The sequence below is a fragment of the Anarhichas minor genome, unplaced genomic scaffold, assembly GCF_050575085.1.
Source record: "Anarhichas minor isolate MPS153535 unplaced genomic scaffold, ASM5057508v1 ptg000004l, whole genome shotgun sequence".
Lineage (NCBI taxonomy): Eukaryota > Metazoa > Chordata > Actinopteri > Perciformes > Anarhichadidae > Anarhichas > Anarhichas minor.
This window is the reverse complement of record NW_027466450.1, coordinates 10,010,415-10,025,152: the sequence shown is the minus strand read 5'-3', so window position 1 is coordinate 10,025,152 and position 14,738 is coordinate 10,010,415. Positions and strand designations below refer to the sequence as shown.

The following is a 14,738-nucleotide window of genomic DNA, read 5'->3' as shown; positions in this document are numbered from 1 at the left end:
CAACAGTTTGATTTTCAAACCTATATGTCTAAGATCCAGACCAGTAGGGAAACGGACAAGTCTATAAGACACACCCACCCCCCTGAACAGTTATTCAGGCATAAGTAGAAGATACTTGAGGAAAATAAATCATTAAAACATTAGCATCTTTCTTTAACATTTGTTCCATTATGTATTTAGAAAGAATATCTTGTACATTATATCAGTTTGCATCTGAATTTCTTCTGAAATCACATGGGACACTAAAACTCTCCCCTGAAAGTCGCAGTAATAATCATTTGCAACTTGATTAGAAGCTCCTTCTTTACAGGGCAAGGTAGGTTTCACTGCAAGTTTTACTGCCGAGTAAAATCCTCCCACACTAACCTGGAATGGTTCCTCTGGTCAGCCATCTAACGTCCAAAGGACAAAACATATTTACATGCTGCAGAACCTCTGTCATTTTACACAGACTGGCTTTATATCAGATTTTTCATAAAAGGCTAATATTGGCAAAGTAAAATATTGTTCCTACAATATATTTTACATGAAGTTTAATCATGAGCAATTTATTAAAGAATCTGTTGAAATTTTGTGAAACCTTTGCTCTCGGAATGTTCCCATAAACGGCATTAATGATGAACTTGATGATGAATGATAAATGTAATGCTGAGTCTGTTTCATGTCTCCTCCTTTAAGGCCCTTCACAGTGGTATGAGTGTTGATCAGATCCACCAGCTGACAGCCATAGACAAGTGGTTCCTGCACAAACTCAACAGGATAACGCAGCTGGACAAGCACCTGGCAAACTACAACAGGTAACGTTTTGTTACTTTTAGTTTTTCCGTTTGTGCGAGTCGATTCATGGGACGTTGAATTAAGAATTCAGGACTTTAGGCAAATGAAATCAGGCACTGATTCTGCAAGTCTCAGACCTTCAAAGCAGGGAGTTTCAGAGCGGAGTGGTGTTGACCTCAAAAGCCCGCTCACTGAGCCGGTACTCGGGACTAGCCAGCAGAGCCCTGCCTGAGGATCTGAGGCTGCGACCCGGCTCATAGGGGAACGGAACCATGAAGTGCTTTAAAGGTGATCAGTAGCTCAACTCTTAGTTCAAGGAGTTACAATATTCTAAACAAGAAGAAATAAAACCATGGACCACCTTCTCGAGATCAGGCCGGGAGGGACAAGACCTGTCTCATTGATAAAACAGTGTGTAGGATCCCCACTAAATGTTAACTAAGGTTCAAAGGAGGAAATGCACCTACGGCAAAAAAATATTCAGATTTATAAATCCTTGCGTACGTCTGCCAGTGCGCAGTTTCCTTTTTAAATATCCCAAGTCAAACCTGTAAGTGTGCGCAGCTGATTCAGCCTCAAATCCCGCCCTCTACACGCCCACTTTCAACCATAAATGGTCGATGCAAAGCACCTTACGAACGCTGATGCATAGAAATGAGCCTGCTGAACGATGGTTCACGGCAACTACAAGGAAGAGGAAGAACACTCGTTCCCTCCTAACTCTTCTGTTAATGCAGTACTAAGAGTGCCAGAGTATCTGTCGTGCAACATAACGCATCACGAGGGTCACCGCAGTATTTATTTCCACGATTATAAATTTCCAAGGTTATAAATTAAACCCCTGATCTTTGAGATGCTCCTTAGTTGATAAAAACATGACTGTACAGCATTTGTAATTTGTTTTTCAAAAGAAAGGTCAAATATTACACCCAGGTGTCTGACTGAAGAGTACAAGATTGTTCTGTTAATAGGGGTTGACTTTGGGGGGCCTGAAGATAATTATTTCCAATTTATTTTGATTTAGGTGGGAAGGCTTTGGGACATCCAGCACTTTATATCTGACGGGCAGCGATAAAAGATGATTCAAATTGCCTTCTTCGCCTTTTTTAATGGGACATAGATTTGTGTGTCATCTGTCATCTACAGAATGACAATGAGCCAAGGACGGAGCCTTGGGGAACCCCACAGGTCAGAGGGGCCACTGAAGAGTAGACATTATCCATGGCTACTGAGAAAGACCTGTTTTATAAATAAAATTAACCCATTTTAGGTCAGTGTCACTGGAAATCCAGTAGGATCGAGTTATCGACAGTGTCAAAAACACTACTTTTACAGATTTGTGATAGGTAGACCTTTGTTCTTCCATAGTTTGGTATAAAACCATCAGGCAGTCCTTTTATCTATTTTCTTTCTGCTTGTTTGCATTTCTCTTCATTTCTCTGGTGTAGTTATTAACCAAGGGATGCTGTGACTTGATTTGACTTTCCAGATTTTTGAAGATTTTTAACGAGCCAAGTACTGCTTTAAAAGTATTGTGGAACTTTGTTAGTATTATTATGTAGACATATTTGGTTTAAGGTTATTGCCATGTGTAGATGCAGTTGTAAAGGCCTCATAAAATCTGTCAGCGGAGTTTACATCGAGCACAAGAGAACAAAAATAAGTAGCCACTGTGGGAGTAGGAGATGGAAGGAAGGACTTAAAAATAATGGCTTTTGTGGACGTACACACATAAGATTTAATGCTAATAATAATATACTGTGTGTGTGTGTGTGTCCCTATGTGAATGTATGCATAGGATTGTGTAGATAGTGCTGGGACATTCTCAAGAACTAGAGTAAAAGTTACACTTACTCTCTGACTCTCTCCTTTTACTTTGATGGTTGAAAATATCTAGTCAAGTGGAACTATCTGCTCCAAAATACAGTCCATCCATTCATAAGGTTGCAGTATATTGCACCACAGGTATTATTATAATTATAATTATAAAATAAAATTATAATCATGGATTATAATTTTATGAAATATATTCCTAGTTCCCAAGCTGTCACTGTGTCGTATACATTCACCACCTGCTTATCCATCCCATTATTTCTGCCCAAGACTTGGTTAGTGTTGGCGTTTAGCTACAGACAATTTATTACATATCGTCTGACCACAACACATTAACCTCTTAAGCTCTGGCCCTATTTGTAGGCCTCTGCTCGAAAATAGCATACCCATACTAAAGTGACCATAGTTCTGTAACTACAAGGTCTATTTTAATAATTTTTGTTGCTATAATCAGATCACAACACTTGTGAGATTGTTCAGATGGGTAATATTGTGTATATGTTGCTGGTTAATATAGTAATGAAGACATTACACAGCTCAAATTGAAAATAATCAGGTTCGCCTGAAAAAAAAGCACTTTTATTGATATGTTTTTGAAATAATGCAGATATCTCCCTAAAAACTCTCCCAAATCATAGCACAACCGATCAGTAGTTGCTGAATAAAGGTTAAAACCTGCAGGGAAATTCTATTCTCTTTTTTTGTTTTAAATGAATAAATTCTGTTTAATAATTTGAAAACTTTGGCTTTCAGAAAAGAAATCTGCATAAAAAGACAACTAACGCAGAACAAACAATCCACTTAATGAATATTTTTGCAGCTGGTAAATTATGCCCATCCTCATTTATAAGCTCTCTCTAGAAATTGTGAAATATTCATAAATAAGAAAATGTTGGTCCTCAAAATGAGATGAACTACAGTCTCTTCACAGCTCTCTGTCTCTGGTGGTTTGCCTCGTCTCAACTGCCTCTCTCTCACTTTCTGCCCTCGGGCTCTTACCTGGACAGCCTCTGTGAATGTTCCTGGCTCAGCCACAGGTTACCTGCTGCTTCCTTCTGACTCCGCTGTTTAATAATGAATGGCTGGATGTCTGGTGGGCGCCCAGCGCAACACGCTGACACATGGAGGGCTGTTGTAGTCTCCACTGCCTCTGAAGCAGGGGACGCTGGGATGGACACACAACAATAGGCTGCTGTAAGACTGATGGAGCGTAGAGCTGAGCACACACACAGCAGACTCATGGTGCGTGTGCGTAAGAGTGCTGGATCTTCTATTGCTGTAGTTGGACTGAAGGATATTTATTGATAAAGATGAGAAACATCCTTTAAAGTGGGGGCATTTTATTCTTCTTCGTTTGTACAAGAGTCACACGTACTGTTAGAATGAACTAAATAAAGACCAGTTATTTGAAATAAGATTTCCACACTTATGATAAATATCTTAATTTCAAACATGGGATGAATATTTATATATATTTATAACATTACAAATGTGAAAAAAAAAAGTATTTTGTTAGCAAAAAGATCAGGTTTAAGACAAAGCATTTAGGAAAATTGACTGTGTAGTGTGACTAGTATTGTTATGGCCATACAATGTCTGTATGGGTTCTAGTCTCAAAGAGTACATTTTTGTGTTTGCGCTGCAACAATTATTGTCATTATTGACTAATCTGGCAATTATTCATTCCATTATCACATGTTAAGGGAATGAAATGATAAAGAAAATTGTAAAGAAGGCCAAGATGACTTCTTCAGAAGTCCAAAACCCAAAGATGTTCAATTTAGAAAATCAGGAAAAGCTGCAAATCCTCTCATTGCTGGAACCTGGTTGTTACTTGAAAAATGACTGAAACCATATTTGGTTTATCAAATGAAATACTAGACCAATATTTAACTGTTGTATCTGCATATGATGACAGAGATAATTAGGTACATAGCCCTGTGCTTGACATGAATTACAATTACTTTACTTACTCGGTGTATAAAGACAGCAAATATACAACACACAAAAGTGTCATTGTAGTACTTTGAAGGTACATACTTGATTAAGTGGCACAGTAAATGAAAAGTGTGAAAATAAAGAAATTGGTTCTTACCATTTTTTAATTAGTTTTAATTTGTGTGTTTTTGTAAAAAACAATCTGAGAATATTTGACAGCCCCTTCCTTCACTCTTTGAACACACACCCACACAAAGAAACCACTCGTGGTCTAAGTGTGTTATTTGTGTGTGAGGGCAAATGTACGGACGTTCATGGCATGCAAAGGATTTCCCTCTTGCTTTAAACTGCTCTCTTAGAGAGGATAATTGCACACAAGACAGCCGAGCTCACTGATCAAATGTCTTTCCTCCCTGTGGTTCTCAGCTGCTCTCTGCTGTCACTGTTTGCTGGGTTTGCTATTTCTTAGCCCGGCCATGTGCAGTGGGAGTTAAAACACATTTGACATTTCCAATATTGTAGAGAGAGAGAGAGAGAGAGAGAGAGAGAGAGAGAGAGAGAGAGAGAGAGAGAGAGAGAGAGAGAGAGAGAGAGAGAGAGAGAGAGAGAGAGAGAAGAGATGAGAGAGAGAGACGAGAGAGAGAGAGAGAGAGAGAGAGAGAGAGAGAGAGAGAGAGAGAGAGAGAGAGAGGAGAGAGAGAGAGAGAGAGAGAGAGAGAGAGAGAAGAGAGAGAGAGAGAGAGAGAGAGAGAGAGAGAGAGAGAGAGACTTGGCACGCTAACAGAAATCAAAGGGAGACGGTTTCCGCCTTCCACTGACTCCATAACTGTTGTATTTAAACACTGTCTTGCTTTTTTATTTTATCCTGTTCAGAAAAAGAATTAAATATTTAAGTGTGGTTTTAATAAGCGGCGTATGTGCTGTAACTATTTGCCCAGTAACTGCACCACCATCTCACATGTCCTGTCCTCACTGTGAAGTTGCTTACTTTAAACTCTTTTCTGACTGTGAGCAAAACCCAGCTGACTTTTGGAGGTTTTGTTGGCTAGCTTTCAAGAAAACAAGATACCACATGTGACCCATCGGTATGCTAAGCTAAGATTAACATTTCCTGGACAAATCGCAATAATCAATGACCGATTCACTTGATATCGGTCCTTTGATTTAACTACTTGTAAAACTGCAAACAAACCTATTTCCAAAAATACAAGTGTCTTCTTTGTTTATTAATGCACCGACTCTGCTGAATCATTCTGATTCGTCATGTTTAAATAAGGAAGAAAATCAAAAACTATTTTTATTTTAGGAAGATTTACTCTGCCACAACAGTAAATAGTTCCAAAGTATAAGGTGTGATGTTATGATTAATCAGTTCCCTGTCCTCTTGTGCTCATCTTTTTGTCTTTCTATTGACTGTCCCTGTTCATCATACGCTGTTGTATGGACAACCAGTAAAGTACATTGGCAAAAAATTCTGACTTTTATAAATTGGTCCAGTTCAAAATTGCCACTTTATTTCTGCCACCATTTATCTGTTCATCCTCACAGCTGGTATTAAAGTTGTATTGATTAAAGTGGGTTTTAAATGGCCGCCTTTGCCAACCTGATGCGTTGGCACCTCGGTGTGTTGTCAATGTGTTATTGATGACTTTAAGGTGGGCTGTTCCATGCTGTCCACATCGCTGGGTCGGCGAGCAAGTCATGACCCACTTGCTGGAATGACCCTCTTAGTACAGTGAACTTGAAAATACACGGCTGTATGACATGGGCCACACACAGAAAATATTGAATAATAAACTCACCCGTCTGTCTTTTTATCGACCTCTGCTTCTTTTCCCCCCACTACCACATTCATGTCAGGCATATCGTGCATTCAACCATGATTGACAGACTCTGGAAACGTCTACATTGTAGGTGACATAGTGTGGTACGAATTGTAAATCTTGCACTTTTCTTATGGCATAAAGGGAGATTTGGTCATGGCAGAAAATGTCAAAGACCACTATTGTTCCAATGCAAATGGAGTGTAATGTTTTTGGAAGTTATCCTGAACCCTAAATTAGTCAAATTCGGTACTTTAAAAAAAAATCTTGTGGGCAAAGTATGGGGTTGTGAAGGATTTAGCAAAACAGCTGTATGATTACCATTATTTATTGTCTTTTCCTACAGTGTCACCGTACCCAAGGGGCTTCTGCTGAAGGCCAAGCAGGACGGCTTCTCAGACCGGCAGGTTGGTCAGATACTGGGCTCCAGTGAGGGAGAAGCCAGAGAGCTGAGGCTCACTCACGGCATTAAACCCTGGGTCAAACAGGTGAGCATCACTGGGCGGCTTCTTTAGAGCCTCCAGCATAGGTCAGATGATAATGATAATAATAATAAACTTTGTTCATTTGTATAGCAGCTTTCATACACGAAATGCAGCCAGCCGGAAGTGCTTTACAATAAAGGAAATTAATGTAAAATATTTAGATATTTAAAATATAAAGACTTATTAAATGTGAACTCAGAAACTCTGATGTCTTGTGCGGAATTTATTTTGGTACCGAGGCGTCAGGGGCCAGAAGCAAACAAAGATCCTTCCAATTTCCCGACTCGATTACACCAAATTAGCATTTTTCAACCATGAGATGGACTGATATAACAGACCCTGCCTGATCAATACATAGACACGTACACAGACCGGTATGTAAATGAGTGGAGTATGAAAAGATGTAGGGGGCATAGAGGTTAAAGCTATCATGGACTGTCTTTCCATTTCATACAGTATTGAAGTGTTTAGTCCAGAGTTTAATTCCTGATTCACGGGTCAAAACATGCAAAACTTAGGAAGTAATATAAACACAATATATCAGTACTGAAAAAATAAGTCTTTATATTTATCCACAATTTATTGATTTACCAAAACTATAGCTTTAAATATATATATTCTTTGATGAGAAGGAATACAGCAATATCCATCACAAGTAATAGTCCTGCGTTCAAACATTTTGCAAACTGAATATACAGAAGAATTAATGGATAGATGTACCAAACCTATTGAAAATAAATGTACTCATTATGTAAACTTGCTTAAACTTTATTGTCAGTCTACAGACTATTACAAATCAGCATTGTGGCTGACAAGAAGGTCTTGGTTGGTTGGGGTCTTTTCTACATCTAACCCATTTTAACCTTTTTCTTTCTCTGATCCCTGTCCTCAGATTGACACCTTGGCAGCCGAGTATCCAGCCATGACCAACTACCTGTATTGTACCTATCATGGTCAGGTATGGACTCTGCCAACAGAGAGAATACATATTAAAGTACCATTAGGATGTACATTATTTAGCCAGTACAAATGTGTCTGATTGAAAATGCATTTCAATTTGTTATGAAAATGACTAGTAATATTAATTGTAAGATGACTGTTTTTGCTGGGCTATAGAATTATTGATGTCCACAAGAGTGCATTGTCAACAATGTTTTTATCAATTTATCCAATCCTACAGGAGAATGATCTGGACTTTAAAGACCAGGGCATTATGGTTCTTGGTTGTGGCCCCTATCACATTGGTGAGCTCAACAACAAGCTTTCATACCGTTTTCATTTTCAAGCTTTGCTGATTATATTAATATGCAGTTTGATATTTGTTATGCTGACTTTGTGAACTGCTGTTTATGGCTAACGGTCTCAAATTTGTCAACCGTTTGATCCACCAGGGAGCAGCGTTGAGTTCGACTGGTGTGCGGTGTCGAGCATCAGAGCTTTGAGACAGATGGGTAAGAAGACGGTGGTGGTAAACCACAACCCCGAGACGGTCAGCACCGACTTCGACGAATGTGACCGCCTTTACTTCGAGGAGTTAACCCTGGAACGCATCCTTGACATCTCCCAACAGGAGGTTCGGACAGGCATGCAAACACGCCATTTTGAACTTGACAAAATTCAATCAAAATATACAAATGACCTATATGCCTCTTCATTTTTTTTATTATGGAATATAAAGTTGTATTGGCAGGTGATGGAATTCTTCAACTCTCCACTGAAAACTCCAAACACTACAACTACCATTGATGTACCACTGATATTATCAATGTTCAATGATCTACACCCACTTAGGTTATCTTGTTCTGGGTTGCTGGGCTTATCCCAGCATGCATTAGGAGAGACGCAGGGCACTCTGGACAGGTCTCCAATCTATCAAAAGGTTATATCAGTGCTAATAACTACTTATATATTCATGTGTATTGAGTGGAATCTGGTTGAAATATTGCATTGCAATCAATGTAAGACCTCCCCTAGGCAGAGTAGTAATGATCAATTACAGAATACATATATAATAAACGAAATCAATCATGTCAACGTATTTAGGAACACTAGTCGAATTTAAATAAAAAAAGTGATATTTGCCAAATATCTCCGTTGAGTAAATGTATGGGTCTAAGACTCGCAGCATGCATGCACATTGACTTGTTTTCAAGTGACTGTACTGCTCAAGAGTAATTATTTATTATAAAAAGTAGAAATAAAACATTAGCAGCGTGACTGATATGGAGTTTCCCCCAGAGCAAACGAGCAAATTAAAAAAATATTTATACATAAACGTGTTAAGCATGCAGCTTTTCCCGCCTTCTCCTCCAGGATGTTCTTGGCCATTTAAAGGCGCCAAAATGAAACCCCTCTCACTCTCTTTCGAACACAAACTGGGAAATGAGTCCTAATTGGGACACTTATTATGCAGCTCTATGTGCTCACCTAAGGTGAGCTGGTGTTTCACGGGTTTTCGAGGTTTGCTGACCTCTCTGTGTGACTCTCGGTACACATGGTTGTGCTTTCTGAAAGGTTTTATGGATAACTCTATTCTTGGGTGGTGATTTCAAATCACTGAGAGGCTTTTGGGTTGTTTTATGAGGTTGATTTGAACAAAAACTGTGCAAAAGCCTCCTGCATACTTAATTACGACTAACTTACCGTCAAAGATGTGTTTCAATATAGTAATAGATTTCTAGCCTCCCAAGATGTATATCGAAAATAATTTTAATTAAGTGGTGATTTGACATACATGGCCATGCTTGACACATTAGCATGTTCAAAATGATATGTAATTCCCATCTTATTGCCCAAAGCTACTGTTTAGTATGCATGGACCAAAGTCGCTCAAGGGCATGAATAGCTGCTATTTCCCCTGATATTTTCTATGTATATATGTTTATTAATATCTGTGTGTTTGTGTTGTGTGTTTGCGTACTTATATCCACTGACTTTCCTTTGCAGAGGCATTGTAATCCACTTAAAGTCGCGACGGGGTCAGAGTGTGATTAAGTGTTTGTTTGTTTAGGGCGATAGCATTACCGTCAATCCATCTCTCGCTGCTACGGTCGTGTGTGTGTGTGTGTGTGTGTGTGTGTGTGTGTGTGTGTGTGTGTGTGTGTGTGTGTGTGTGTGTGTGTGTGTGTGTGTGTGTGTGTGTGTGTGTGTGTGTGTGTGTGTGTGTGTGTGTGTGTGTGTGTGTGTGTGTGTGTGTGTGTGTGTGTGTGTGTGTTAAATACGGCATTAGAGCGCGGAGATAAACCCTGGACAGGAACAGGAGAGCAGGTCCATGAATAATGAAGAGATACAACCTGGCATTGCCATGGAAACAGCATCCCCCCCCTGGATCAGCTAGACAGGAAAAGGGGCTGCGTGCTGTTATTAAAGGAGCACACATACGTCTTCACACACACACACACACACACTGTCCCTAGTGATAACTAAACCCATGGAACGACCAAGATCAACAGTTCTTGTTTGTCTCATATTTTCTCTATGTGATCAGTGGCCAGAATAATTGGAAGCGGCCGCAGGTTTCAGACAGTTAATCTTGGCTGATAGGCCTGTGGAGGTCCCAGACTTGACGGAGTATCTTCGCTGCTCCTGTCCTTTTCTTCCCCCCCCTCCACTTCCTATTCTTTTATTCTACCTGCTGTTTTTAATCCTGTTTTCTATCTCACACATTCTTCTCTTTCCATCCCCTCCTCTCCAGGGTTGCTCTGGCAGCATTGTGTCAGTCGGAGGCCAGATCCCCAACAACCTCGCCGTCCCGTTGCATCTCAGTGGGGTGAAGATTCTGGGGACGAGCCCCCTGCAGATCGACCGGGCTGAGGAACGCTCCGTCTTCTCAAGTATACTAGATGACCTCGGGGTGGCCCAAGCCCCATGGAGGGCCGTCAGCTCCCTGGTGAGAAATAAAGGCATAATGGATGTATTATAGAATGCTATTTTGGGATATGCGTTGTGACCATATGCTGAGAAAGAAGAAAGGGACGTGAGTATTGTGGAATGGGACCTGAGCACACAGGAGCCTCTGAGTGTCATAGTATTACTCTTGCTCTAAGATAACACTCCAGTAAGCTCTCTATGGGGGCGGAAAAGTTGTATTTTTCTGGTTTATTATAATATTTTGAATCATGTATTTGACCACTCCACATCCACGCCAAACACACATAATAATATCTTTAGTTACAGCCCTACAACATCACACCTTTCCCTACAGACAAACTGGCAGAACTTTCTTCCTCTTAAGGGCATTGTGCCCCCAACTTACTGTCTTGTTGAGCACTTTTCTTGTGTTTGGCCCTCTCAAACCAGCTGTCGGCTACATCAGAGCGAAGCACTGGCAGGCCCCTCTGTGGAACACGTGGAGCACTGGATTGTGTCAGCCGTCAGAGCTGAAATATGTCTCTTCCATTACCGTTGTATTCAGTTACCACTGAGGAGCGATTATCCGTTACAAACAGATAAAGTTCTGTGTCTCTCCAGAGTCTACCTACGTATTCTATTTCCCTGCCGAGCTCGAAGAAACAGTTTGTTTTTATTGGGCTGAAATAACTCCAGTAGAGCCGTGGGGGGATGGTTCTCTGGGAGGCTATTTCGTGTTTGTTAATGGTATCCCACCTGGCGAGTGAACAGTGGATAATGATAGCGAGACAGAGGCTAGACCTGCGAGATGGATAAGAGAGAGCGATGATGATAATGGGGATGCTGAGGAGGAGAGGGGGTCTTTCACTGCGAGACTCCTTCCACGACTCGTACTCTTTCTTCTCTCATTCGTTATGTGAACTGAAAGGCAGAAAAGAAAATCTAAAGGGAGTTGACTTGAAGCCCCACGCTCTGGCTGTTATTTGAGCACTTATACGCTCTCTGTTCTTGGCTGACATGGGAGTGCACCTTTCCTTCCAGAAGCCTAAAGAAATGTGTGTAGTTGAATTTAAATTGGACTTGCTGTACGAGAGGGTTTGTTACAAGTACAAGCGCAAACACACACACCCTTGATTTGATATTGATTCTTTGTTTTGTCTCAAGTGACTTTAATCATGCAATGTTCTAACATTATATGAATTAATTGATGATGAATACACAGAGTTGCATAAAGATTGAAAAACTAAACAAAGCTCAGGTTAAAGACTGGTGATGGAGCTTTCCGGGCCATAGATCAACCAAATGTGTGTCTTTATTTGTTTCTAGCCTATTATTTTACTGCACGCTTTATTGTTACTTTTTTGTTTTTTAGAATGTTATTTCTTCTTTTGTTTGCCTAAAAAAAAATGATTTGTACGTTAGTGACTAAGTCTTGGAGCAATCAAATGTGTTTACTTTTCCCCCATTTCTTTCAACAGTTAGAACTTCTTTCTTTGTCCCGTGTTTCCTTGTATATTTTAAGTGATAACTGCAAAATCTTTGTTTAAAACTTAACCTTAAACGTGTTAAGTTGCTCCAAATTGTGGCAGACCATTCTGGAGGAATCGCTATCGTGACAAATAGAGCTTCCAACATCTGCTGTGCTTTTCTCTCCCTTCACAGGAAGATGCCATCAACTTCGCCAACCACGTGGGCTATCCCTGTCTGCTGCGGCCCTCCTATGTTCTCAGGTACATTTTAAAGACACCTCAGCCAACATACTTTGAATTTGCTGTGGATTTGATTATCATACATGTTTCAGTAAACTCCTAATCGGGACTGCACTGGCCGACTCACACCTTAATCAATAACAAGCACATTTTAGCTTTTGAATAACATTTAGTATGAAATGCATACTTGTCTTGTCTTCAATTGCTAGCCAATACAGTGTATTAAGAAATACAGGGAAGAAGACGGTGTTTGCCTGGTTGGCTGAGTTATGTAAGAAAAAACCCCACTTGAATCTCTTAATAGCTAATTCACAGACCTATTGCTAACTAAGTGAAATACAATTTTAGTTATGGTGATTAATGAACTTTACTACAATTACAGCCCGTTCAATCTTGTAGTGACACTTTTGTCCAGCAGATGTCGTGATGAGACCCTGTATTCACAAGGGCTTTGGCTCTGAGCAGAAACTTGTGTTTAATTAAGAGAGTTTTGGACTTTATATTGTTTTACATGCGAGCCGTAATGTTGGTTTTGAAAGTGATTCTGTCTGTGCTTGATTAGCACCGAGTGTCATGCACTAGGTCACATTAAACCAAATTTTAAAGTCATTTAATTCAGCAAAATGATAGCCACCAGTATTTAATGTTCCCACTTGACCTCAATGTAGCAATAATAATACCATTTATAATATAGTTTATTAATAACACATATTTGTTAACATTTGCAATTTAAATTTCTTCCACCTACTGTAAGTTGACCTCTGTCGGATACTGTTTATTAGAAAGATGAGCCTCCTCTCCTCTCCTCTCTCCCTCCTCTCCCCTCTCCTCTTCTCCTTTCCTCTCCTCTCTTCTCTTCTCCCCTCTTCTCCTTTCCTCTCCTCTCATGTCCTCTCCTCTCAGCATTAGCGTAGGGTGAACTCCCTCTGATCCTCTCCCATCCCCGAAGCGTTTTCACTCTTTCCACTTGACATACTTGTTAATGGTTTTTGAATGTTCTTCTCAGCCTCAGTACATATGCACAAACTCACACAATTTCCACACCAAACACTCCTTGTCAGATTCATGCGTCATATTTTTACAACAGTAAAACACACACACACCAAAACTCACAAAGTTTGAAGTATTTGGCCCTAAAATATATTCACGTCATACTTCACGATCTTTATCTTATTTGCATACTTAAATCCATCATATAAAGTATATTTGCGGTGAAGTGCCGACACTGCTAGATATGGCTGTAGAATGATATGCACGAGCAATCGGACAGATACAATGTCAAAACCAGAAACTAATTTGAAAACTAAGCAACTTCTTTATAAGTAAAAGGGTTTCCAAAATGTCTATCCATAGTTTAAACATTTTGAAAGTGTCTAATTTCTTCACTTCACAAAGTGCCGTGGAAAATTAAAATGAGAAATATTTCTTAGGAATTCCTATATGTGTGAAAGCAAGCCTTTGTGGGCGAGAAATGTTCCAATCTGACTTTAGTAATAAACCCCAGCGTGAAACTGCCTCACTCACTTTAATAAAAATCCATCAAGTGAATGCATTGTCAACTCATTGCTTTAGAATTGTCGTAACTGTTGAATTTCCCTTCACACTGTGGATTCGTTTAGGTGTTGGGTATGTGTGGGGTTGAATTGGAAACATAATTTGGTGGTGAAAAAATGTGTTTGACCATTGGGCCGGTAAATAATATTTGTTGAGACGGACCAAACAATGACGTGATTGCTTTTCATTTTAAAATATTTTGACCATTGGCGGTACCATTAGCGCTAGCAATGCAAAGATAAACTCTGTCCCACTCTGTCTAATTTTAGATCTAGTGTTTGATTTGCAGTTCTTTTAAACTTCGCCCTCGTTTTGCAGAGCACAGAGATGAAACAAGTGGTCAGTCTAATTGAACATAAGACAGTAATACTTGTTCTAAACTCAAGTGATTTCCAAAAGTCACTACTTGTCATCGTCCATTGGCCTTAAAATATAAACGAGATTAACACAGTTAAGTTGTGTTCCAACTAATACCATCACTACAATCAACGCCACGAACGCTGTCGCTGCTACTGCTAAAATAGTATAAGCCGAACGGATTGAGTAAAAACACATTTCTGTATAATAATTATATTCTTATTCATGGTTTTCCATAGAGTGCTGACTCATTTTTGTCAAGGATCAGCACCGGGTCAACATAAAAACTTTATTTTACTCTTTGTAATAGCACATGCAGAATTGCATAAATATCTAATGATGGAATTGATTTGAAAATTCAGAGAACAGTCGTACAGAAACTAGGTGGCGTCTGAGTCGAGGATATGCATGAA

At 39.7% G+C, this 14,738-nt stretch overlaps 1 protein-coding gene across 1 annotated transcript in view; it reads left to right on the top strand.

The window, feature by feature from the left end:
• Positions 1-14,738, top strand: part of cps1 (carbamoyl-phosphate synthase 1, mitochondrial) — a 44,102-nt gene that overhangs the window by 13,671 nt on the left and 15,693 nt on the right. The window contains exons 21-27 of the mRNA XM_076104064.1: positions 679-797; positions 6,718-6,859; positions 7,749-7,814; positions 8,037-8,100; positions 8,248-8,429; positions 10,551-10,745; positions 12,368-12,435. Of these exons, the coding sequence (XP_075960179.1) occupies positions 679-797; positions 6,718-6,859; positions 7,749-7,814; positions 8,037-8,100; positions 8,248-8,429; positions 10,551-10,745; positions 12,368-12,435 (836 nt within the window). The remainder of the gene's footprint in view (positions 1-678; positions 798-6,717; positions 6,860-7,748; positions 7,815-8,036; positions 8,101-8,247; positions 8,430-10,550; positions 10,746-12,367; positions 12,436-14,738) is intronic.